The sequence below is a fragment of the Uranotaenia lowii genome, chromosome 3 (assembly GCF_029784155.1).
Source record: "Uranotaenia lowii strain MFRU-FL chromosome 3, ASM2978415v1, whole genome shotgun sequence".
Classification (NCBI taxonomy): domain Eukaryota; kingdom Metazoa; phylum Arthropoda; class Insecta; order Diptera; family Culicidae; genus Uranotaenia; species Uranotaenia lowii.
In genome coordinates this window covers 136,186,842-136,211,853 of record NC_073693.1, presented here as the reverse complement: position 1 = coordinate 136,211,853, position 25,012 = coordinate 136,186,842, and the positions used below count along the sequence as shown (strand labels likewise).

General features: G+C 40.4%; 1 protein-coding gene across 1 annotated transcript; it reads left to right on the top strand.

Moving 5' to 3' along the window:
• The first annotated feature begins 220 nt into the window (after positions 1-220).
• On the top strand, positions 221-24,587 carry LOC129756501 (FK506-binding protein 5). The gene is made up of 3 exons (XM_055753404.1): positions 221-756; positions 909-1,145; positions 23,493-24,587. Exons 1-3 carry the CDS (start codon positions 714-716, stop codon positions 24,446-24,448), a joined length of 1,236 nt encoding a protein of 411 aa, XP_055609379.1. The 5' UTR covers positions 221-713; the 3' UTR covers positions 24,449-24,587.
• Positions 24,588-25,012: the final 425 nt, after the last annotated feature.

Below are 25,012 nucleotides of genomic sequence, written 5' to 3'. Positions count from 1 at the left end.
ATGTATTGTCATTTTTTGCTATCAAGGGTTGGATTCGAAGCACCCTAATGCTAACCGTTCCCGGGAACATCGGACGCCATAGGAACACACCACCCATTCCTTGAATGGATGGGTACCTAATGGCTATACAGTAAGCAAACAGGAGGAGGACAAATTATATGTAGGAACCAGGGGTTCTAGTTGCTGGCGAATTTACCCGCCATCCAGTTTATCTAGAATGCTCATGCGGATCGGTTCAGTCTCGAGCAGTTTCGCGTTTCGTATCACGTTGAATTGTAGTTTTTCGTTCTTTTTGAATAAATTCACCAATATGTGATCAATGGGTTGCTCAAACAACTATAGTTATAAGTTAGTTGACAAGTGACAGCGAAATCAATATTTGAGCATTCATAGCGAAAGTTCAAGGAAGTTTATGTACGTTATTGGTTGACAATTTAAAATTGTTGATACACGTGCCGCTTGGTGTTGTTATAAGAAGAGCCATCGGTAGAGTCAAATTCTGGATACAGATAGGCTGTTCCTGGATTGTGCTAGGCCAAGCTTGAATCGGAGGGAAGCTTTTTTTAGGATATTCAACCCTTCGGTTTTCACATATCGTATTCACCTTGGCTGGGGGTAGCGAGAACAGGATTGGCGGTGGGGCGGTTCAGAGGGCCGAAGTTCCTCGCAGGCGTCCTCGAAGTAGTAGCATTTGCCAATCCGAACGTGACGTAATGATCGACAACGATGAGGACGAAGATGATTACGAAGGATACTGTGAGTATGAATATTCAAATGAGCTTCAGCTAGTCACGAGATACGTTCCATTTCCGCTGTGGGTGTTTTTTAACCTTGAAAGTGCAAAAAAGGAAGATTTCCAGGAATTTTAATTCTTGATTTTGGACCGTTTCCTAAAAACGCTTTCACAGTTCTTCGGCCGGCCAACGAGTACAATATCAAGGAAAAGATAAAAATTGCCAACCAGGAATCATTCGCCATTCCGACGCCGCCGTCCCCGAAATTTATCCCCGGGGAACGGAGGGTCACCTTTCGGGAGCAGCTGGTGGACTACGAACCGGACGAATACAGCGAAGCCGAGGAGGAAGATCCAGTTCCGGACAACGGAAGTGGAGGAGCTGGTCCTGGTTCTTTCGCTGTAACAAACGGTGAGCATTACGTTTTTCAACACGCCTATTAATAATGTGCTGGATAATTGAAGGTTGAACTGCACATGTGTGCGCTTTGAGCAGCGAAAATTTAGGGAAATTTTGTTGGTTCAATAGATTTGCGCTATCAGGCAGGCCACTTTGAAAATAGAGTGAATTCCTGTGATGTATTGCGAACATGTATGTAGGCTAGGGTGGCAATGGTTGTATGGGAAAAAAATCATGAGCGAATTTTGAAAACCGACCAAAAACATTTTGTAGATTGGTCCAAACACTGCCCTGTGCAAAATTTCAGCTAAATCGATTAAGTGGTTAAGGGGTTTTAAAGCGCTCAAAGTTTCGTTTTTTTTAATCTGCTGAACAACAAAAGTAAGAACGGTTGGTCGATGAGCTCAAAATTTATAATTAATTTTCATTGATATCATTCTAATTGGTTCTAAGTTCATCGAATCAGCTATGCATATTCGTGAAAATTGACGATAGAATCACGGAGAAAAGTATAGTACGAATGAAGTTGTAAAGTTGCACAACTAAGCATATGATGTGGTGTTTCTGCCTTTTTGGTTTTTACTATCAAATAAGTGTTTTTTTGTCAAATAAACTCATACAGAATTGATCGGATATGATCCAAAAGTTTTAGAGTTCAAAAGAAGTGACATTAAAATTTCAAAACCGCTAAAAACAAGTTGTCTATGCCCAATACTTGCACACGAAAATTTGATGTGCCCAATGTTGTTTGATTTTTTTCCAATGGTCCAACAGCCACAGCCACAGCCCAAGGAGCTAGTATTTGGAATGGAATTTTATTTAAAAAATATCTATCTATTATATAAAATTCTCTTGTAACGGTGTTTGTAGTAATACTCCTCCGAAATGACCGAAACGATTCGAATGAAATTATTTTTTGAATATTCTGTAGCCATGCGAATCGGTTTATATCGAATAAAAAAAAACACAAAGTCGCAATTGTCCGTAATAATTAAATTTGAGGCCCTTGGAGCCAAAGGGGTAAAGTGACAAAATGGAAAAAAATCGAGATAACCATCTAGAACGAATCCTTGACTGTCAAACATCATATGCTATTTTAATCATAATTTTATTGCACTTTTTTATTATGTTTGGATCTCGTTGAAAAAATCCTGTTAACTGAAAATTACTTTTTGTTTGGAACCAAAGGGGAATAAGTGCAGCACTTATACCCCTTTGCCACCAATCCTAATGTCATTCCCAGTAAGAAGTGTTTTTTTCATCGGGACGAAAAATAAAAAAAAATGAAATTCAATTTACATTTGAAAAGTAAATCATAGTAAAACATTTACCATCAACAGTTATTCAGTTCATTGCATTCAGTGATAGGGGGAAGTCGTCTATGGCCGGACAACATGGATTTTTCGAAAACAGAATATCCTAATAATGTTTTAACACCATGAAAATAATGTTAATAGTAGCCTAATATGATGTTAGAAATATGGTAATCCAATCTGAAAAGGTAAACCAATGATAGGCATCTGAAGATTTTGCCTAGTAGTTCGGAGAGGATCGCCTAAACTTTGCATTTGTACTGTGGTCAGTTTTTTTGGCTTGTAAAATTTGAACTGTACATGAACGACATCGTTGATCGGTTATCTTTCGACCACAGTAGATATAAGATAATAAAACGTAAGTTCAAACGAAATATTAGGAAAATTAAAAAAAGTGCGATTTCTCTATGACCGTACACCAAATTGTTGTCTATGACCGGACAAGAAAATATTCAAGATTATAGAATTTCAACTTGAAACTTTCATTTTTTCATCTCTATAGCACCCTCAAATGGTTAGCAGAAGATAAGGATTCAATAACGAAATTATTTTGGTCCTCTGAGAAACTTTAAATTTTGCTGTCCGGTCATAGACAAATTTTCTTTAGTTTTTTCGAAACAAATGTTTCATTCTGGTTTGTCAAAAAAACTTTTATGACTGGCTTCATAGAATGTTTAGTATTGAAAAACTCATACTCACAAAACCTGTGCAAGTGATTTCAGTCATTTTGCTACGTTTTTCTGCCATTGGTTACAACTTTGGTGAAGTAATTCGTAGTGTCCGGCCATAGACAACACTTTTGGAAATGAGTGAAAACTAACATGAAATGAATTCTCTTGCCACAAGAATATGTTGTAAATTAATTTTTTTCTAATATAGCTAAGTGATCATAATATTGATACTCATCAAATCAGTAGAGGAACCAATATTTACAAAAATCTATTTTTGAAGTTATTGCTTAAAAACCTTAAGTGTCCGGTAGTAGACAACTTCCCCCTAATTCTAGTGAACAAAATATTATCAATTTTTGTATTTTTTCTATTCTTACCCCAAAAAATGGATTCCAGATTTCTGATTTCTGGTCATAATTATATGGAGTAAGCCACAACTTTAGGGCTAGGCTCAGTATGAATTTGTATGAAAAGATTGGGTTAACGTTGAAGCGCTATTCGTACCTAAATGTACTGTTAAACATCAACTCATAATGAGCGGAAGTCCATTTCCAATGTCCAATTTATCAGGAATAGGCGCAGGAAACATGCAATGATTGGAAATTCATAGGAAAATACCTTTCTCGAATTATTCTTATAATTATCCTGATGAAAAATTGTTGTTTGAAGAGATTTACTCCAACTGACAAGACACAGCTGATCTTCAGACATGAAATCTCTCGATTAACTGTACTGGGGTACATTTCCCATTATAACGGTAAAAAATTAATTTATTAATAAATTATTTGACTTTCACCTAGTTAAATCCCTATGTTTTCTGAATCGTATCAACAAGACACCTTTAAATGGAAATTTGTTGGTGGCAAAGAGGTATAGGTGAATTTATTTGGTGGCAAAGGGGTATAAGTGCATGTGTTTGGAGCCAAAGGGGCATAAGTGCAAAAATTAAAAAAAAATCATGTGTCGCCTCAATTATTGTCAAAAAACGTTGTTTTTTTTTCTAAAAAATGATGTCAAATGATTTGTTTTTAATTTACAAGACCAAAGTCATTGAAAAATGTCATAAAAAATATCTATGGAATTAATTGGAACATAGCGAACTTTAAGTGCTTTTTTTTCGAAATCAGCTTTTATGCACTTATACCCCTTTGGCTCTAAGGGCCTCATTTGTAGTTTTTTGAAACAAATAAAAATCATGGCTTCCATTTTTTCTAGATTTTCTTTCCTTTGGGCGGTTTGTTTTTCGTCTCCATGGGCGAGGCGTCGCGAACAAACGTCATAACATAAACAGTGTTTTACTTATTTTGTTTACATAGAAGAGATTTTAGATCCACTTTTTTGTTGAAAAGTTTTTTTGTGATTGATATTCCAGTGGCAGCAGAATTTATTTTGATGAATTTTTATATCACCTGGAAGTGTTAAAAATAATATTAATTCCTGTAATTTCACAAGGTGAAACAAATGTAAACGCTGTAGCATGTAAGAGACTCTACCCAAATATCTGGCGTAAATCGTGGCAAGATAAGAACAGGATTTCAAATTTCAAAATTGATGGCTACATGATTTCTTTAGCATTTTGTTGCGCACCCCAGAAAATTACAGATAATGATTATGGGACTTACATGATCTGCTTTCGCGGTGATATCATTGAAACGGAAGTTCCATCAGCAGTCCTTGTTGGAGCACCGACGAATGCTGTGGCCGGGTTCCTTCTGCATTCCCCACTTTGCTTGTGCTGGGACTTTGGGACCCAAATACCTGGAATCCTTGAAGAAAACTTGAGCTGCTGCGCAGAAAACCGGATCTCCACCATCCACATTCGCACCATGCATTTGCGAACAGTCGGCGCTGTGAGGTCGGTGTTCACGCTCGTGCTTGCGAGCGAAAGCGAGTCCCGTGCCCACTGGAAAAGGTTCCAACCGATGTGCCGTGCCCGCTGTAGAAAATTCCAACCGATGTTGATACGCAGCGCGCCGTCTGTCGAGTTAATTGCATGCAGTCGGGAGACACCCGACTTTCCGTCTTCCAATATGCTTCGCTGTTTTGTCAACACGGTCACCAGTATGCGTACCAGCGCGACTGCCTTCATCTAGTGCTACACCAATTAATCCGCTGCCTTGTCCACTCAGTAGACGACCCACGCACTCGCGCGATTGCCGGGAATCTTTGATTCGGGCAGTTGCTGCACGCACTAAGGATCGGCTCGGCAAACTGGCCAATATCGATTGCCAGGAAAATCGATGGTCCTCACTCGCTCGATCGATCGAATTCAACGGCCTGTCCTGCTCAGTAGCAGCTATTCGGAAGCCGGGGAAAATCGATCCAAAATTGCTCGGAAGCCAAAATCGGTATCGAACAAAAACCCTCTAGGAGGGTTGTCCGTAGGCACAGTTGGCTAGAGCTTGATGGCGAGCGACTGCTCGATGAAGCCGACAATCGGAGTTGCCCTCCTAGAGGGTTTCTCCGTCCTGTTTGCCGTTTCGCTAGCAGCGATTGCAGTGTCTGCTTTTTTCCGGTGAAGCGAGCCGAACAATGTGCTTTTTGCACGTTTTTTAATTCGCGCACTTTTCTCGAACGCGTGTCGTTCGTTCCGTTTACAAGTGACAACTGTGCTCTTTTTCGCTTGCCTTTCTGACAGCTGTCCTTATTTGTCAGTTGTTTGCTTGAAGTGAGCTGCGTGTCGAAAATTTTCTTTGTGACGTTGCCTACTTTATCGATGCACTGTCGTTATTCTGTGCCCATAATTCCACACGCTCAATATCATTTCTCCTACTCTGGGTGCTTATAGCCAAAATAACTCAATTTTGCTAAACAAACGTTACACAACACTACCACAAGAGAGAAGTTTCTTGTGAGCTGAGCGAAGCAAGCTCACAAGAAACTCAAACATCTGTTCAACCCAGGAACGACATAGAGACTATTCAGATCAAGATGTTTATCCTCAAGTATATCTTGAGCGGTACGACGAAGCTAAACTTCAACAAAACTAATACACATGAGCCCACAGCTCACCAGATCGGTTGATCCTTAACGTCCACGAAGCCACAAATACATAACGACAATCCATGTTGCCAGAAGTGATCAGTAAACCAGCCAAGCTGGCGAAGTCGTCTCTATGCCGCCCTAACCACTCTACTACCAAACAGTCTTGTGGTAAACATTCATACGAAATCTAATTTGGTTCAATTGACTAACCAAGAGATCTCACAAAAGGAACTGCAAGATACAAAAGAACAGATTATTAGCTCAATAATATGGAGGCATGTCTATGTCGGTGTTCCTCGGGAAAGGGTGGATTTAGCACCCAAATTGTCATGAGTCCAGATGGAAGTTTTACCGCGCTTCCAATTCGCGTTGCTTTTGAAGGGAAGTGTCATGACAACCCCCTACAACCGAAGACTATCCTCAAAACCCCATGCCTCAAATTTTAATTCACTACCATAGAAATACTAATCAATACTATGCTCCTTAACATTATGCTCTTATTCTAGACTAATATAGATCAACATAAGATTATGCTGAAGTTGTTTAATTGTCGATAGCTGTATGGTTTCTTAACATTTTAATCGTTCTCGTTTATGGTGCTTGTGCTAAGTCGTAGACGAGGTTTTTTGACTGCTCTGTGTCCTCTAGTCTTACGTGCTGCGCAGTTTGTTGTTGCTTCAAGCTTGTTGGTTGCTGCGATGGTTCTGCATGGCCCGGTAAACGAATGTATGAGTGCGTCCTGTACGAAGTTTCACAGCCTACACTGAAGTCGATATGGCGGTAGCGGCCGTCATGAAGTCTACCCCTCACAACTTGCAATGCAGTGCTGTATTCGTTGGAGTGTCATTTTCGGGAAGTACCTGCGTCGTTTTGCTCCTTGACTGATGGCGTTGCTTCGCTGGATTCTTTTCTGGAATGGCGAAGTGAAGCGTTCTTGACTAAACGTATTCAGGTGTTGTCGAGTTCGGTGTGTCATTGCATCAGGTATTTGTCACCTTCGAGAGTTGTCGTATTCGGGATGTTTCGCTTTCGGGAGTTGTCGCATTCAGGTTGACGTATTCGGGATTTGTCGCATTCGGGAGTTGTCGCATTCAGGTTGACGTATTCGGGATTTGTCGCATTCGGGAGTTGTCGCATTCAGGTGTTGTCGTATTCGGGATTTGTCGCATTCGGGTACTGCTGTCATAATCGGACGTGTTGTCGAATGGGGCGTTTCGTCCTATTCGGGGTTTGTTACATGCGTTTGCTGGCTGCCTATGTTGTTCAGTGACGAGTATTCTCCGTAGTTTCTATTCCACATCTTGCTGCCTCGTGCCGTTGGTGGTGTCAAGGGTTTTCACTTTTCACTAGGACTGCGGAGCTTCTTCACGATTGTGCTTGGCATTCCAGCAATGATTGTTTCTCCGATGAGTATGAGAGGCGAGGTTTCTAGAGTGAAATGTTGGTCCGTCAGCCATCATCATTTCGTGTTTGGGTGGCGTTTACTGCTCGTGGTCTACAACATGAAGTCTGCTTACATAGCTTGAATGTGTTCCTCCCGGTCGTTCTTTGTGGTTTTGGTGTCCTGACAATCGTTTCAATTGCAGCGACATGGTATGCAGCGCCTGGCTACGGTGACTCACCAGTGCTACTATCCCCAGCGCGATAACGCTGCTTGTGAATGACAGGATTGCTTTCAGGACACTGAGTGGCGGCAATCCCACGCAAGGTTGCCGGCCCTCCCCAAATTCTGACGAACTACATGGCGGAGTTCTCAGGGTCCGTGCCGCTGACGCTGGTCCCACGCAAGGCCGTTGTCTCCTTCATGAACGCCTACTTCTTCGTGTTCGTCGGTGTGTTAGCGACGAGTTAGCATCATCTGTGTTTCGTTAAGTTGTTCGAATGAAAGAATTCTGCATAGTTTCTCCGAGTTGTTGAGGCGAGGTTTCAAATGATGTTGGTCCTTCAGCCTTCTCCATTTCGTGTTTTCTGCTCAAGTTGAGCTTGTGGTTAGCGTTGCTGCTTACATAGCTTTAAAATGGAAACTTAGTCAGCCTTGATATCTTTGGCGTGATAACGACCTTGCTTTCCGCTGATGACATCCTCCAAAAGATAAAGATTTGCGCCGATAATCTGCTTGATCAACGCCGGAACAAACTTCGGATTCAGCTTTTGGTTTATGTGATCGACCTTCGATGATAACGTGAACGATCTTCGCCAAACTACATCTCCAACCTGGAAATTCACCGATCGCTTTCTCAGATCGTAACGCTGCTTCGATTTGTCGTAATTGCTCCGAATCTTCTTCACCACGAACTGCTGGATACGGTTGATAGTAGAAATGCGTAGATCCTGAGCAACCTTCGGATCGTCGGAGGTGTTGAGGTGCTGCTGGTCATACAGATCCGTGTAGAGAATAAGTTCACGACCGAAGTTTGCCATGTGCGGGCTTACACCGGTAACGTCATGTCTTGCGCTATTAATCGCGGCTAGGATAGCTGGTAGATTCTCGTCCCAAGCACGATGATCCTCCTCCAGAAGCGAACGGATACAGGTGATCAATACTCTATTTACCCTCTCTGCATTATTGACCATCGGGCAATAGAAAGCGGTCTGCATGTGGGATATTTTGTGCTTGGCTAGTAGTGCTTTGAACGATGCCGACAAGAACTGCTTCCCATTGTCTGATAAAACGATCCGAGGTCTGGAAAACTTCAGGAAGATCTGCTGCTCCAAAAACTCGACCATCTTCGCTGCATCTGCCGATCGCATCGGATGTGCAATCACATACTTCGTCACCCAATCAACGACTACCAGCATCACCGTGTTGCCAGCTTTGGAACGAGTGAACGGGCCTACAAAGTCCACTGAGATGAGTTCCCAAGGAAGTTTCGCTGGTTTCATGGCTCCCATACTCGGCATCAACGTTGTGGTCGGTGATTTGCACGCCTTGCAAGTGTCGCAACCCTTTACGTATTTCGCTACGTCCTGCATCATCTTCGGCCAGTAGAAGTGAGCTTGAACCTTCAACCAAGTCTTCCGGAACCCTAGGTGTGCTGCAGAAGCCGAATCGTGGAATTTCTGGATGACCTCAGCTCTCTTTTCTGTTGGCACCACCTTCTTCCAACGGTGTGTCGTTGCTCCAACCTCATCCTTAACTAGGCAATTCTTGAAGAGCTCGCCATTGACTAGCCGGAGATCTGGGAATTTTCCTCCTTCCTTCTCGACGCGTTCAACCAATTTTGTGTACCAGGTGTCCTGAACTGTAGAAACTGTGAACACCGTGGCAGTGGCGATCCTTGAAAGGGCATCTGGAACGACGTTGATAGATCCTTTCCGGTACTTGATTTCAAAGTCGAGGCATTCAGGCGTAACAACCAGCGGCTCATCAACGCCGTCGGGTTTTTCATCTGCTTCAGGTAGCTTAGAGCGGCGTGATCACAGAAGACGACGAAGCGAACGCCCTCCACGTACCCTCTAAACTTCTCAATCGCCCGAATCACCGCCAGGCACTCTCTCTCGGTGACTGAGTACTTCCTTTCCGATGACGATAGTTTCTGCGAGAAATAGCAGACTGGATGCTCTTGACCTTCCCACTCCTGTGTCAGCACTGCGCCTATCGCTACGTCGCTGGCGTCACACGCGATGGAGAATGGTTTAGTGTAGTCTGGCATGGCTAGTACAGGTGCCGAGACTAATGCTGACTTCAACTTAAGGAATGCGTCTTCCGCCTTCTCCGACCACTGGAACTTTGTTTTCGCCTTCGTCAGCTCAGTTAGTGGAGTAGCGATCTTGGAGAAATCCCCGATAAATCTGCGGTACCAGTTGCACAATCCCAGGAACCTCTGTACTTCTTTGCGTGACGTCGGTGTCGGAAACTGCACAATACACTTGATCTTGTCGTCGTCAACGTTCCAACCCTTTTCGTTGAGTACATACCCAAGATATTTCATCTCCGCTCTACAAAACTTCGATTTCTCCTTCGATATCGTCAGCTTGGCGCGTCGCAGTCTGGCAGCGACTTCCTCCAGCGTCGTAATGTGCTCCTCAAATGAGCGCGAACAGATGATGATGTCATCCAGATAGTGAAACACCTGTGGCTCTAGATCCGCGAACAAGTATGTCATCAACCTAGCTAACGCTTGGCTAGCTGTACAAAGTCCGAAGGGAACTACCTTGAACTGGAAGTGTCCACGTTGCGGCACGGTGAACGCTGTAAACGGCCTAGAGTTCTCTTCCAGCGGCAGCTGCCAAAACGCGTCCTTGAGGTCTATCGAGGAAATGTATGTGCATCCACCCAAGTTGTTCACGATCGCTGAGATTTGTGGAATTGGGTAGCCTTCATTCGTCATGATGCTGTTCCAGAGATGTTAAAATCGCGAGTCTACATACTCGCACTTTGCCCTTCTTTGCAGAACGATTTTATTTCGTTAAACTCAATCTGCAATGATGCTATCTAAAGTTCAACTCGAATAGCATCAGGAAGTAAGCTTCGGGTAAACTCGGCAGGAGTAAACAGCAATCGGGGGAAACATCAGCGAAGCAAACGAACAGTTCTGCGAATTAAAGAAAAAATCGTTTTCGTTCGGCAGCCGAACACATCAATCGGACAACGCATGGGGGCGTGGCTTAAATTGATAGATACAAGGGAACGGGAAACGAGCGAGAGAAGGGTGCGAGGAATGTTAACTCGGTCCGTCGGGCAACGATCGCTCGTGAGCATTCGTGTACGGTAAGCTTCGTTCTGTTGTTTCATTGGTGTGATTTTATTCTTGCGAGGAGGGGAAAACATCAACTCGGAACTGTTCTCTTCGTTTTGTGTGCAATCACGTCATGATTGGAACGAAGATAAAATCAATCTGCACACAACAAGTTAAACTCGGAAAAAATCAGCCGAATGATTCTTTCCGAGGCGAGTTTAAACACCGCTGCTGTTCAGGTGCCTTGCGTCTAGACAAACACGATAACTACCGTTCTTCTTTTTTACAGCTACTAACGGGTTATTCCAGGGTGAGAAACGAGCCTCCTCGATGACATCCAGCTGTATCATTCGATCCACCTCTTTATTCACCTCTTCAAGTACATACTTCGACATTTGATAAAACCGCTGTTTCCTAGGCTTGGCTTCACCGATGTCAATCCGATGGCTGTACATGTCGGTTCTTCCCAGCTTTCCGTCTTCGGCTACAGGAAACAGTTGAATCGTCTTCGCTAGGATCTCCTGCTGCTGCTGGCTAAGTGGCTTCATTCTCTCCGACTCCTCGACCTGTTCGGCGATGTCAGCTTTAATGGTGCTACAAATGGCTTGCACCCCGAAGGTATTCCAGAAATTCATCCCGAGGATGAGACAATCTGGTAACGAAGGAAGAAGAATCACTGGAACCGTCTCGTTCTTTCCGTTGTATGCTATCGGAAGCCTAACGAAGGATTCACAACGATGCAGTGTACCATCCGCTGTCTGGATACCTCCAACCAAAGCTGTTTTGCGAAGTCCCAACCGGTTGACTACTTCCACCAAACGACCACCGAGAAGCGAACAATTTGCGCCGCTGTCCAATAACCCAGTCATCTGCTCACCTAAAACGTCTACAACGGCGTGTGGTCTGTTGTCGTTTTCTAAATTGATGATAAGCGTATTGATTTGACGAAATTCTGGAATGCTTGAGGGATTGTCTACATAGTGCGAGGATTCTGCTCCCTCTGTGGTTGAGTCCCCGCCTGCGCGTTTCCCGATCGGTGTTGACAAGACGGACAACTTCGGAGTGAATAGCCTTTCTGGCCACAGCGATAACAAAATAGAATGGCTTGAGGCTTTCTGCAATCCGTAAAGCGGTGACCAGCTTCGTCGCAGTTCCAGCATACGTTGTCTGCCTGACGTTGCCTATTTGCGTCCCTGACCTCTCTTGGTTGCTGCGGCTGAACGATGTTCTGGTTGTGGTTCTGCGATCTAGTTGCTCCTTCGTTGCGATCAAACTTCATGCGTAAAGCGTCTACCTGCTGTATTAGCATCTCGATTTTGCTGTCTGTACTGTCGCTTCGTTCCTCCGACATGGTTGCTTCACACTCCATCTGCGCTGCTCCCAACTTCGCCTGTTGAACTGCATTCGCCTCCATCACGTTGACGCGACTATAGCGTTGGTTCTGCATCGCCGTCCTGTGTTGACGCGTTGGTGCTGGCGTTGCTAACGTTGGTTCTATTAGCGCGTTGTGAGGCACTGTCATGCGCCGCATATTCTGCTGAAGTCTGTTGAAGTCGTCGAATTCTTTGCACGCCTCCACTAGCTGATAGACTGTTCGAGTGTGCTGTGCGGCGGCAATAGCTGCATACGTAGAGTTGACGTTCTTTTTGATGATGAACAGCTTCTCTTCCTCTGCCATCGGCGGCTGGACGTGACTGAAAAGCATGTCGATATCTTGATAGAAGTTGCTGAACGGCTCATCTTCTCCTTGCAGACGGTGATAAGCTTCTACCCGAACGACGTATGAATAGTTGCTCGGAAGGAAGTGCTTTCGGATTTCTGCTTTGAATGTTGACCAAGTCCGAATACTCCCACGACGGAAGGCGCTGACGTACCATCGCAGAGCATCGCCCTTTAGGAAATGCTTGATGTTCTTTAAAATCAGCTCTCCTGGAATGTCTTCCGAGTTCGCAAAGGTTTCAACTTGCAGCAGGAACGTATTCAGAGAAACTCCATCCGTTTCGCCTTCGTACTGTAGCCGCCAATTGTGAATTGCTTTCGTTCTTCGATCCTCGCCAAAAGCAAAATTGTTTTCTGGAGTTGTGTGTTGTCTGCCGTAGCCTTGTTGCCACAAATCAGCCAAAATTTCTTCCCGCAAACGGTCGTATTCAGCTCGAGCGTTGTCTTCACCCGCATCGAATCTTGGAACCCGGTAAGGTGGTGGTGGAGTATCACCGACACCAAAACCTAATGTGGCTTTAGTGTGCGGCTGCCTCGATCGTTGTGAGTCCCGCGGTTCCCAAGGATTCCAGTCAGCAATGTCGTTGTGTTGCTGCCCAAGATTTAAACTAGTCGCTGTACTGCGTCCCCTGATATTCCTACCCGATGCTCTAGCTGTTGCAGAATCATGTAAGCTTCGGCTGGCCTGAACCGGTAGAGCTGCTGCCGAACGTTGCGAAACGTTGAAAGAAGAGCTGTTTCTAGGTTCGTTCCCATTTTCGTCGAAACCCCGGAAAGCACCTGACGAGTTAGCTTGCGAAGTCGTCCTTGGAATAGCTCCGGTAGTCCTGGCTGGCCTTCCTCCTTCGTTCGCCGTTGCTTCATCTGCTATTGCCTCAGCTTCCTCTCTGACATCTGGTGGACCACTCATATTAGATGCACTATTCGTATTGACAGATTTAGTAGCACGTTTGTTTTTTCTCCCGAGCGCGTCGTCAATATCTTCGAGCGTGAATTGTACGAGAAGAGACAGCGTTGAAAAAGTATCTGACAATTTACTAGGAGCTTCAATTATGTCTAGTCTATTTCGGTAGTGAATCAAGCGAGAACGAGTTTGGCGAATAAAGTCCAAATCGCTTCTCTTAAATGCGTTTTCAATTTCAGGTAAGAGTTCGCGCATTGCGCCTTGGCATGTACTAATATTTTGCCCAACGTCCATGACGTGAGACGAATCTTCATAAAATCTTCCTCTAATTTCATCTTCTTGCATTAATGCACGTAATCGAACTGCTCTTGCACGGCGATTGATAGAAGTGAGCCGTGGAATGTGTCTCAGAGCCAATTCATAATTGATCTCTTCCTCCGTTAGACAAGAAGGATCCATAGTGTTGTTTAAATGAGCTAATAACTTATGGTAGTGGTAACGAACAAAAGTGGGACTGATTCAAAAAGTCGCACAAAATTACAAAATGCCACAAAACTTCAAAAATTCTCAAATATAACTTCAAAATAACTGAGCAATAATAGTGATTGCTTCAGTGATTGGATTCATTTACGTTGGGCGCCAATGTGGCAAGTGTGAGACTCTACCCAAATATCTGGCGTAAATCGTGGCAAGATAAGAACAGGATTTCAAATTTCAAAATTGATGGCTACATGATTTCTTTAGCATTTTGTTGCGCACCCCAGAAAATTACAGAGAATGATTATGGGACTTACATGATCTGCTTTCGCGGTGATATCATTGAAACGGAAGTTCCATCAGCAGTCCTTGTTGGAGCACCGACGAATGCTGTGGCCGGGTTCCTTCTGCATTCCCCACTTTGCTTGTGCTGGGACTTTGGGACCCAAATACCTGGAATCCTTGAAGAAAACTTGAGCTGCTGCGCAGAAAACCGGATCTCCACCATCCACATTCGCACCATGCATTTGCGAACAGTCGGCGCTGTGAGGTCGGTGTTCACGCTCGTGCTTGCGAGCGAAAGCGAGTCCCGTGCCCACTGGAAAAGGTTCCAACCGATGTGCCGTGCCCGCTGTAGAAAATTCCAACCGATGTTGATACGCAGCGCGCCGTCTGTCGAGTTAATTGCATGCAGTCGGGAGACACCCGACTTTCCGTCTTCCAATATGCTTCGCTGTTTTGTCAACACGGTCACCAGTATGCGTACCAGCGCGACTGCCTTCATCTAGTGCTACACCAATTAATCCGCTGCCTTGTCCACTCAGTAGACGACCCACGCACTCGCGCGATTGCCGGGAATCTTTGATTCGGGCAGTTGCTGCACGCACTAAGGATCGGCTCGGCAAACTGGCCAATATCGATTGCCAGGAAAATCGATGGTCCTCACTCGCTCGATCGATCGAATTCAACGGCCTGTCCTGCTCAGTAGCAGCTATTCGGAAGCCGGGGAAAATCGATCCAAAATTGCTCGGAAGCCAAAATCGGTATCGAACAAAAACCCTCTAGGAGGGTTGTCCGTAGGCACAGTTGGCTAGAGCTTGATGGCGAGCGACTGCTCGATGAAGCCGACAATCGGAGTTGCCCTCCTAGAGGGTTTCTCCGTCCTGTTTGCCGTTTCGCTAGCAGCGATTGCAGTGTCTGCTTTTTTCCGGTGAAGCGAGCCGAACAATGTGCTTTTTGCACGTTTTTTAATTCGCGCACTTTTCTCGAACGCGTGTCGTTCGTTCCGTTTACAAGTGACAACTGTGCTCTTTTTCGCTTGCCTTTCTGACAGCTGTCCTTATTTGTCAGTTGTTTGCTTGAAGTGAGCTGCGTGTCGAAAATTTTCTTTGTGACGTTGCCTACTTTATCGATGCACTGTCGTTATTCTGTGCCCATAATTCCACACGCTCAATATCATTTCTCCTACTCTGGGTGCTTATAGCCAAAATAACTCAATTTTGCTAAACAAACGTTACAACGCGCCTATCAATCATGAAACATCTACCATTTAAGAATTTTATCTCCAAAATGGACAGAAAGGGTGTTCCGAGTGTTGAATCTGAAGTGGATATTCAATTAATATATGTCTTTGAAAATCAAGGTCTTTTGGTTGAACAGAAATCAGTGAATTAATTTATTTCGAAGAAAACAACAACAATGAAAATTGATAAAACAGACAAACAAACAAGAACAAGTATTAAATTCATTTTAAAATTTTTTCACTGACGCATCTGAAAAGAGCTATGTGTTTTCACTTGCCCCAATCAATGGGACAAATGTATACTTAGATATTTCTTTTTGCCAACATAACTGAATTTTTTTTAATATGAATTTTTTTTTAGAGAATATGAAAGTTGAACTGTGGTGATATCCGTTTGCACTTGTCCCAGTGTTTCTTTATTGAAAATTAAAATATACAATCAAAAAGACACTTAATTTGAGGTTTTGAGTGATGTTTACATGAAAATTTCCAGAAAAAAAATCAATTCATGAAACCATCGTAGCCTGAACAGATTATTTCTTTTCGACCAATTAAATTTAAAAAAATCTGCTTTTCAATTAAATGTTATTGAATCTTGAAAATATTACATAATTCTAAATGAAATCGCAAATCATCACCAACAATGTTCAGGATATTTTGAAATCAGAACATCCTAATGCTTCAATTAGACTCATTTTTATATGATTTGTGCTTACGTAAGAACTTTAACTATACACATAACACACGACGTATTACAGGACACGACACATAACGTTCTTACTTAACGGAAAAAGGATATAAAGTTACCTTTCTGTCGACCGGTTTCGGGCTCGATGTTGCCCATCTACAGGACGATGTCCGACTGATTACACAAAGGATAATTACAGCTCCAGTTTCATACTTGATGTAGTATTCGTCGAACGCAATTGGCATTAGGGTAAATGATCTTGAGCGGAACTAGTCGAAATCTGATCTTGAGCGGAACCATTTATTTTTCCTAAGATATAGGCAATGATTGTTTATGAATCTTATCAAAATGTTGAAAAAACACTTTTTCAATATCTTTTCATACAAGCATTAACATTTTTGCTAAAGTCTATTAACTGAAATAATGTTATTAGAAGATTTAAAAACATACGCATTTCTGCTGCAATTTTCATCAATCTACGCTGACTTTGAACGTCAATTTATGTAACCCTTGGCCGTTATAAACTCATTCTCAATGCCTAAAATGGTAGAAAAATTCTTAAAGAAGCATTATTCGGGTTTTTGTAACAAGTTTTCCATCAAAATATCAATAAATCGCGTAGTTTTTAAAAGTAAAATATGATCTTGAGTGGAACCATCTTTGATCTTGAGCGGAACTACTAGCTTCCGAAATAAACCGCTAGGTGCGCTGTCTTATGCCTTATGTCTCACACGCGATTTTTACCCCTGAATATATGCAGCACCTTTTATTTCCTTATTATATCAGCTTTAGGGAAAGAAAAGATGTTAAATTAAATTCGAATAGAACAAAAAATAATTTGGTGTCATAGCGTACCAAGCTAGGCACACAAAAAGTTTAAATTTTTGGGGTACAAGAAATGTGTTATACTACCTAATAAACAAAAATTTAAATTGTTTTTAACACACATTCCTTCAGTTTTACAAAGTGTAGCAAAGCACACCGGGTTAGCTATTTTATAATACTCCACGATTCAATTGGTGGCCCGGTATTGAAACTCTATCCAATTTCCTTGTGTCTATCCAATTTCCTTGTGTTTGATTTTACACTTGAGCTCGAACTGGAAGTCGGTTTGAGAAATGATTGTTTTATCAATTGAGCTAAATAATTAATGTTTCCATAAATTTTAAATATAAATAAATTTTATCTTGATTCATAAGAAACTGGAATTTACAATAAACTTTATTCTATGAATGAGTTGCTTAGAGCAAGATTTCCGAGATCACAGAAAAATCTGTTTTTCACAGAATTTTGAGGAAACTTTCATCACAGATTTCACAGAATTTTTGAATTTTGATCGGATTTCCATAATTATATTTTTTTGGTCAATATTTAATTTAGGTTTCTTACTTTGAATTAGAAAAGTATGAAAAGATTCAAAAGACTTTCAAAAGTCGTTCGGGTCAATATGACCCGAAGCGCAAATTCTAAGCATCTTAATCATAATTACATACAATATACTGAGGAACTGACATTTTTGAAAGACCAAATATATTCTATGAAAATGTTAATCAAGTTAACGAGAAAGAACTAAAATTGAAGTTTGAAATATCAATTCATTAAGAAATGAGATACAGCGATGCAAAGACAAAATTAGATGTCTTTGTTTTGAGTTAGATTTTTTTCTACCGTAAAATCCAGAATAGTGGTCAAAAAATTCATTGGACCCCCCAAATTTATACATCGTCGGATAGATGTATTCTTAAAAATTCCAGAAATTAAAAAAGTATCCAAATACTGCAAAGTTGTCGGAAATTATAAGCAATTTAAAAATAAAATTGTTTTTTGGGACTTTTTTCATTCGGAGCCAACTACAGACAACCTAGTAGAACAAATTCACTTCCTTTTAAAATATTTAGAAACTAGAAAAAATAACCTACACAATGAATACAATATCATAAAAATCGGTCAACATTTGCGGCCACGGGAATAACAACAAACTACAAGTCAAATTTCCCCGAAACGCAAATTTTGCGAACAGCTTTGGAAGGTTAAGTAAGCAATAAATTTGAACGGATATTTTGTGAACAACTTTGGAAAGCTGAGTTTCTTTTTTTTACGAAAAAACATTATTTTTTTTAACTTTAAAATCTTTAATGATGAAATTTAATTGAAGTTTCACAGTTACACAAGTATTAGGAATGAGAGCTATTAAAGATGTTGACAGAAGAAAATGGTTCCGCTCAAGATCATATTTTAGTTCCGCTCAAGATCAGCGTGGTTCCGCTCAAGATCAGAATTCTTACTCCAGTAAAACAGCTCTAGAGTTATTAGGATTTACTCTAAAATGTTCTAAAAATCATCATTAGAAAGCAGAAACCAAGATCTATCCGCTGAACTAAAAAAATTTCTGTTCGGTTATAACCCACAGCCATACCGTTTGATCAACTGTTTCGAGTTGCGTCGAATTGAGCCATTTAGTTCCGCTCAAGATCATTTACCCTATGCGGTTTTTTGTTTGATCAGGTTGAAGAGGGGTGAAATGATCGGCGGCTCGTCTTCGTTCATCAACGGTTTTTCGGCGGTGCTGATGAACATACAAGAGTGGAAACACCCTCAAGGATCGTCTAGTCTCGCTTAAAGACAAGATTCCTGAGGAGGATAGATCCGGAATCTACGAAATTCCATGCAGCAGCTGCCCGGCTATTTATATTGGTCAAACTCGCCGTAAATTCAAAGTCCGTCTCAAAGAACACAAAAATGCCGTTGAGAATGGGAGGATTAATGAATCGAGTGTTGCCGCCCACACAACAGAGTTTGACCATTCCGTCGATTGGAAAAAGGTCAAATTTAGGAAGTTTGTACGGAAAACATCACACCTGAATGCTTGGGAGTCGATGTTCATCAGCACCGCCGAAAAACCGTTGATGAACGAAGACGAGCCGCCGATCATTTCACCCCTCTTCAACCTGATCAAACAAAAAACCGCATAATGCCAATTGCGTTCGACGAATACTACATCAAGTATGAAACTGGAGCTGTAATTATCCTTTGTGTAATCAGTCGGACATCGTCCTGTAGATGGGCAACATCGAGCCCGAAACCGGTCGACAAAAAGGTAACTTTATATCCTTTTTCCGTTAAGTAAGAACGTTATGTGTCGTGTCCTGTAATACGTCGTGTGTTATGTGTATAGCTTCAATTAGAATCTCTTAAAAATGGGTTAAATTGGCACATTTGCTTTTTATAATAAAGTAGAAAAAATGCTGTGATTCGGTTGAATAACAAAAAAATCAAAACATATTGTTTTGCTCCTTTACAAACCAATCGTTCCCTTGATTCATTGGGTTAAAGTTCAAAGGAATTTTATTTGCATTTTTCGCTTGAATAGATATAAAAAAATAATTTGCAATTTACAAAATCGCCAGATTTTATGCCATAACAAGTGTTGTTAGGGAATACTTTAAGTTGAAATGAGTCTGGTCTATGAGTTTGGTATCTGGCGAAACTTATTTGAACATGATTTTGGTGAAAATATGGATAATAATTCAAACTGCTTCGAAGGGTGAGGATGGTGAACAAAATGCTGTTTTAAAATGGTTAGTAAAAAATATTCTCTAATGTTTTTTTTATTTCTTCGGCTCTAAAAAATATACCATCCAAAGCTATTTGGGAGCTGAAAGCGCTGCGTTAGACATGATATTTGGCAAATATTCTAAAAAATTGTCCCGATATTCAAAATTCTATTTAAATATAGTTTCATATGCAATGAGTTCCAATAAATGAGAAACTTTTGATTTAGATTTAAACCTTAATGTGAACTCGAACAAAGCGGAATGAGTCAACTAAATGGTATACAATATATGAAACCTACATATTTTCAACATACAATTATTTATGGTTACAGGTTACAGTTACAAAAAGTGGATATTTTCAGCACGATGCTTGCCAAGTTAGATGATTACGTCGAGTGCTGAAAAAAAATCGAATTTGCAACGAAAACCTTATAGGGCTAAGTGGGGTAATTATGAACAAGGGGTAATTCCGAACAAACGCCGTAAGCGCCGTTAGGGTCATAGTAAGGTCTCAAAACTGATCAAATGTGATAGTCTGTCATTTTATTGATAAGTTACAGTAATAACTTGCAAACCTAATTATTTAAATTTTGTGCCTTATCAATTGACTCCCTCGTCATTGTGAATGGAAATAAAATGATGTTTTTAAAAGTTTTAAGTTTAGTTATTGATGCTTGGTGTGGTGTGATAAGACTGTTGAAAAAAGTTTCCACCCACGCACAAAGAATTGTTCATATTTACCCCATATTTTTCAAGACACGGGGTAATTATGAACATGTTTTTTCTGAGCATTGGTAAATGATTAAAATTCACTTTTTTCAAAATCACGATAACCATTTGAATCTTGAAAATGAGCCTAAAACATTATGCCTCATAATGCCTCAAATAGCGCATAACTTTTCAACAGCAAATTTTATAAATCAACAAATCTCACTACAATGCACTGTGTTTAGAGGTGGTTTCAATCTAGTAATATAGCCAATATCAAAAGTCATCACGTAACAAAAATCGTAACAGTGCTCATAATTACCCCATAGACAAGGGGGTAATTATAAACAAACGTTTTAAGCCCACAAGCTGCAATTTAAAAATTAGAAAAAAAATCCTAAAATGGAGAAGGGAACCAGTCATTCATTTTTGGTTACTCTCCAGAGTTCTAACATTGAAGAGCTACTTGTTTGAGCTGATAGTATAAAAAAGTTGAGTAATTTTATTCATAATTACCCCACTTAGCCCTACCTGATGATTCGGCGATATACAAAAAATCCGAAGAAAGTAAACAAAAAGTATTAATGTAAGGTGCATGTTAGATTTATTGAAGGTAAATTTTTGATAATTTAAGTAAAGACCAGTAAAATTGAGTTCAAGTTCTAAGGTGTTATTTCGATCGAATTGAACGGGACAATGCGAGTAAACGGAAAGGAGGGAAATTAAAAAAAAAACTAGGACATGTTCACAAAAGCGAGCGATTAACAACTCAATTTTTAATGCTTTTTTAAAGTTAATCGGCGAAGAAAAAATGGAAATTGGACGCCAAGTTTAACATGATAAGACGAAGTTTACCGGGTCTGCTAGCTATTTTATAAAATCACATCTTCCTCATAGGGGTAAAGGGGGCAAAACCTGCACTTAATGGAAGACCCCCGAAAAAGGAGCCATATCCAAATTGGATTTAATTTGAACTAGAATTTCTCATAATAAGCTTTCGTAACAAATATCTGCCTCTTTGACCATATGGTGACTGAGCCTTAAGAAGGTTTTTAAAATGTGCAACCATTGGAAAAAAAATCGGAAAACATTAGGCACGACATAAAATTTGCCTGTGCAACTACTGGGCACAGACAAGCTGTTTTAAATGATTTTTTTAAATTTTTATTCCTCTTTTTTCAATCACTTGAACTTTTTTTTATCTTGTTGACTAATCCTGTATGAGGGCAATCGGCAAAAAAATCGAGTGAATTCGGTTGAAATGACTAAACTACTAGGTACATAAAAACCAAAATCGTATGCTTAGCTGTGTAACGATTGGCAAATCACCCTAAGAAGTTTCTCAAATCTTCTTTCAATAGACACTCCTCAGACATTTGAGTCAATTTGACGTATTTTTTTTAAATACTTCGGACCTTAGAGCTTCTTTGTGCTTCAAGGGATCGCAAGGGATCAGCAATGATGTCAATTGAATTGATTTTTGTTCAAGAAGAAGAACTCTTAAGAACTCTTTCGCTTTCAAGTCAATTTAAAAGTTTTTAAAAAACTTGTAAATTGGCACAAAAACGTAAGGCTAGGTTCCACAAAAGAAATAAAAATTAAGTTGATTTTTCAGAACAAAATATTCGATTTTCCTATACAAACCTAAAACTTAAGATTTACGCATGTGGACGTTACTTTAAAATTCTGCAAAAATACATGGATGGGCCTTATAAATTAAAAAAAAGCTTCAAACCAACTCAGTTTATTGTTCATATTTTCCAAAGTGTTGAATGAAATGAACACCTCAAGCGTAAATATGACACTATTGCAGCTTTTTCCCTGGCGCATCCGGAAAAGATTTATTAATTTGACATAGTTACTTTGTACATAGACGGTCCCTGAAATCTCTGACAAAAAAAAACTTTCCGAAAACGTTAAAAAGTGAATTTTTTACCTAGAATTTGTTAGCCGATAGCCTTTTATCTTTGGCATGTTTTTCAATTTTTTTCTTCGACTTTGAATAACGTTAAAATAAATGATTCCTCTATTGTCTGAGAATTGTATTTCAGTTACGATACAAGGTTAAAAAAAACTATTAGTTTTGTACAGAATTATCATATTGACAATTCTAAAACTTTTAAGGATGAAAAAAATCTGGGACTAATAAGGGTTACAAATTGATGTAGCGACGAACAACATCGATAATTTATTCAGTCTTTTCACCTACATTTAATATTCTAAAAATGAAAACACGTCAATTAAATATTCTTATTCAGAATTCAAATACAGAATTTTTAATTTAGGATTTATTTTCAAATTTAACATTTGGAACATATAATCAAAACTGAGATCCAAAATACAATTTTTAATTTTTTCTAACAACTAATCTAAACTAATCTTCATTTTCATGCTTTCATTAAATGATCTTGAAATTCGGACATAATTTAATATTATGCTCATTATTATCCTTAAGGCCAGAACACTGTTCCCATAGAAGGATTTAATTTTTTGTAGGTAATTTTTGAATGTTCGATTAATCGCAAAATTTCCAGTAGTTGTGATTTCGATTTATTTATACACGAAAACTTTTTAGCACAGACCTGTTAATCAGGTCAAGGAAATTTTAAGTACATTCGAAACAAAGTATTACATGTCTTATTATAAAATAAACTGAACAAAGGTTTAAAGAATTCAAATAAAGTTTAGTTAAATTTAACTTGAAATACACAAAAAAACACTTGGAGGATGTTTTAGTTAAAATGCTTAAAAAAATAATAAAATACTTTCAACTTTATTTTTTCCATGCTTCGAGTTTTTCGTAAAATTTTAAGGGGGATGGGGTGTGATGACAAAAGAAGAATTTCATATTTGTGTCGGCCTTGTTTTTATTTCCGTAATTCGAGAATTCATCAGAGGTCCCAGAAGAAATTTTTTAAGATGTATCGAACAAAGTTACAAGCCTTCACTCTTTCAACAATGACACTCTAGAGCTGATAAGAGTCGTTTTTTCCAAAATGTTCGATTCTTATTTCCAAAATCCAAGCTTCCGTGGTAGATTTATCTATAGCTTAAAGAATACAATTAATTACCAAACAACATTCTACTAACAGTTTACTTACAGCTTACAGTTTATTTTAAATATTTCATTCATTTCCAGGCATTCACAACGATGATTCGGAATCTTCACCGGAACTGAACGATCGAGCGCAGAGCAAAAACGCCGCCGGAGACATGGACGAGGTCGACGAAGACATCATCGAAGAGCTGAGCATCAACGACACCGCAGAGGAGGAGGTTGTATCGGGTGTAGAAAAATCACAAGACGAAGAAGAACAGGAAGCGGAGGAGGAAGAGGAAGAGCACGAGGAACAAGAAGAAGAGCAAGGGGAAGATGAGGAGCTCGAAGAGGAGGTGACGGAATCAAGTTTGGATACAGAAATACACAATCCCGAAACAAGCGAAGACAGCAGCAGTCCAACGAAGGCACGTGCCAGTGAGGATGGTTCCGGATCGGGAGATAATCCGGAGCTGATCAACTATTCCGATGATTCGCAGAACGATGAAGAAAATTCCGAAGAAAGGCGGATGCGCAAGGAAGAGCTAATGAAGGAATCACTGTCGTACAGCGATGCTGATAAATCGGAGCAGGCGAACGAATATGATGATGAAGGAGAAGAGGACGACGAAGAGGCTACGGAAGAGCGCGACGACGATGACACAAGTGACGACAGTCCAGTGCTGGCGCATCTTAGAAAACGTGCGGAAAAGTGCCAGAGGAAATGTTGCCGCCATAAAAAAAGAGTAAACGATAAGCTGCCTTACTACAATGGATTCCACTCCGAGTACGGTTTATCACGCGATGAGCTGATAGCAAAACAGAAACGTGTCGAAGCGAAGAAGCAGCGATTTCACGAACGAACGCAGAAGAAAATAGAAGAACAACAAATCAAAGCCCAAACCAATGAGGAAGCGTTTGCATCTTGGTTAAACAAAAAGCTGAAGAATTCTCTGAACAAGTATCACAATATGTACGATTACAAGGGGAAGAAACATAAAAAGCGATTTTCCAAAGCCGACACATCGAGCATTGTATTGGCTGAACTAGTGAACTAACTAAGACAATTAGCGAGAAGTTTTACTTGGTTTAAGGCCATTTTTGGGGGCATGTTGATCATGTCAGATGGCAGTTTGGTTGTATGTATTTGGTAAGAAAACAAACAGTACGAAATAAAATTTATCAGCATTACCTGTATTTTACTTGCTTTCGATTCGCCGTTTTTATAGTTTTTATATCCGGAAATCCATCAAAGGGGGTCGTATAAAATGTTCCGCAACCGCAACTAAACCAGGTTAATATGTTCCGGAATTCGCTCAACTACAAGAGAATATAGCAGGTACATATTGATTAACTTGCGGAACGTTGCTAGGAAAATCGCATGGAAGGGGAAAGGTTGCTAATAAATAGGACTGGGGAATGGCGGGCAATTTATCATTTTGAATATGCCGGGCGATGGGGTAGTAAAGTTTTATGACTTCCCTACCTTCAAGCTGATCTTACGTTGAACATTTAGGTTCCTTTTATGTATATCTTTTAACTAACGACAAACGCGGTGAAATAAACGGTGATAATTCAAAACAACACAATCGATATAACGATGTTTCATTTCATTTAAGGGT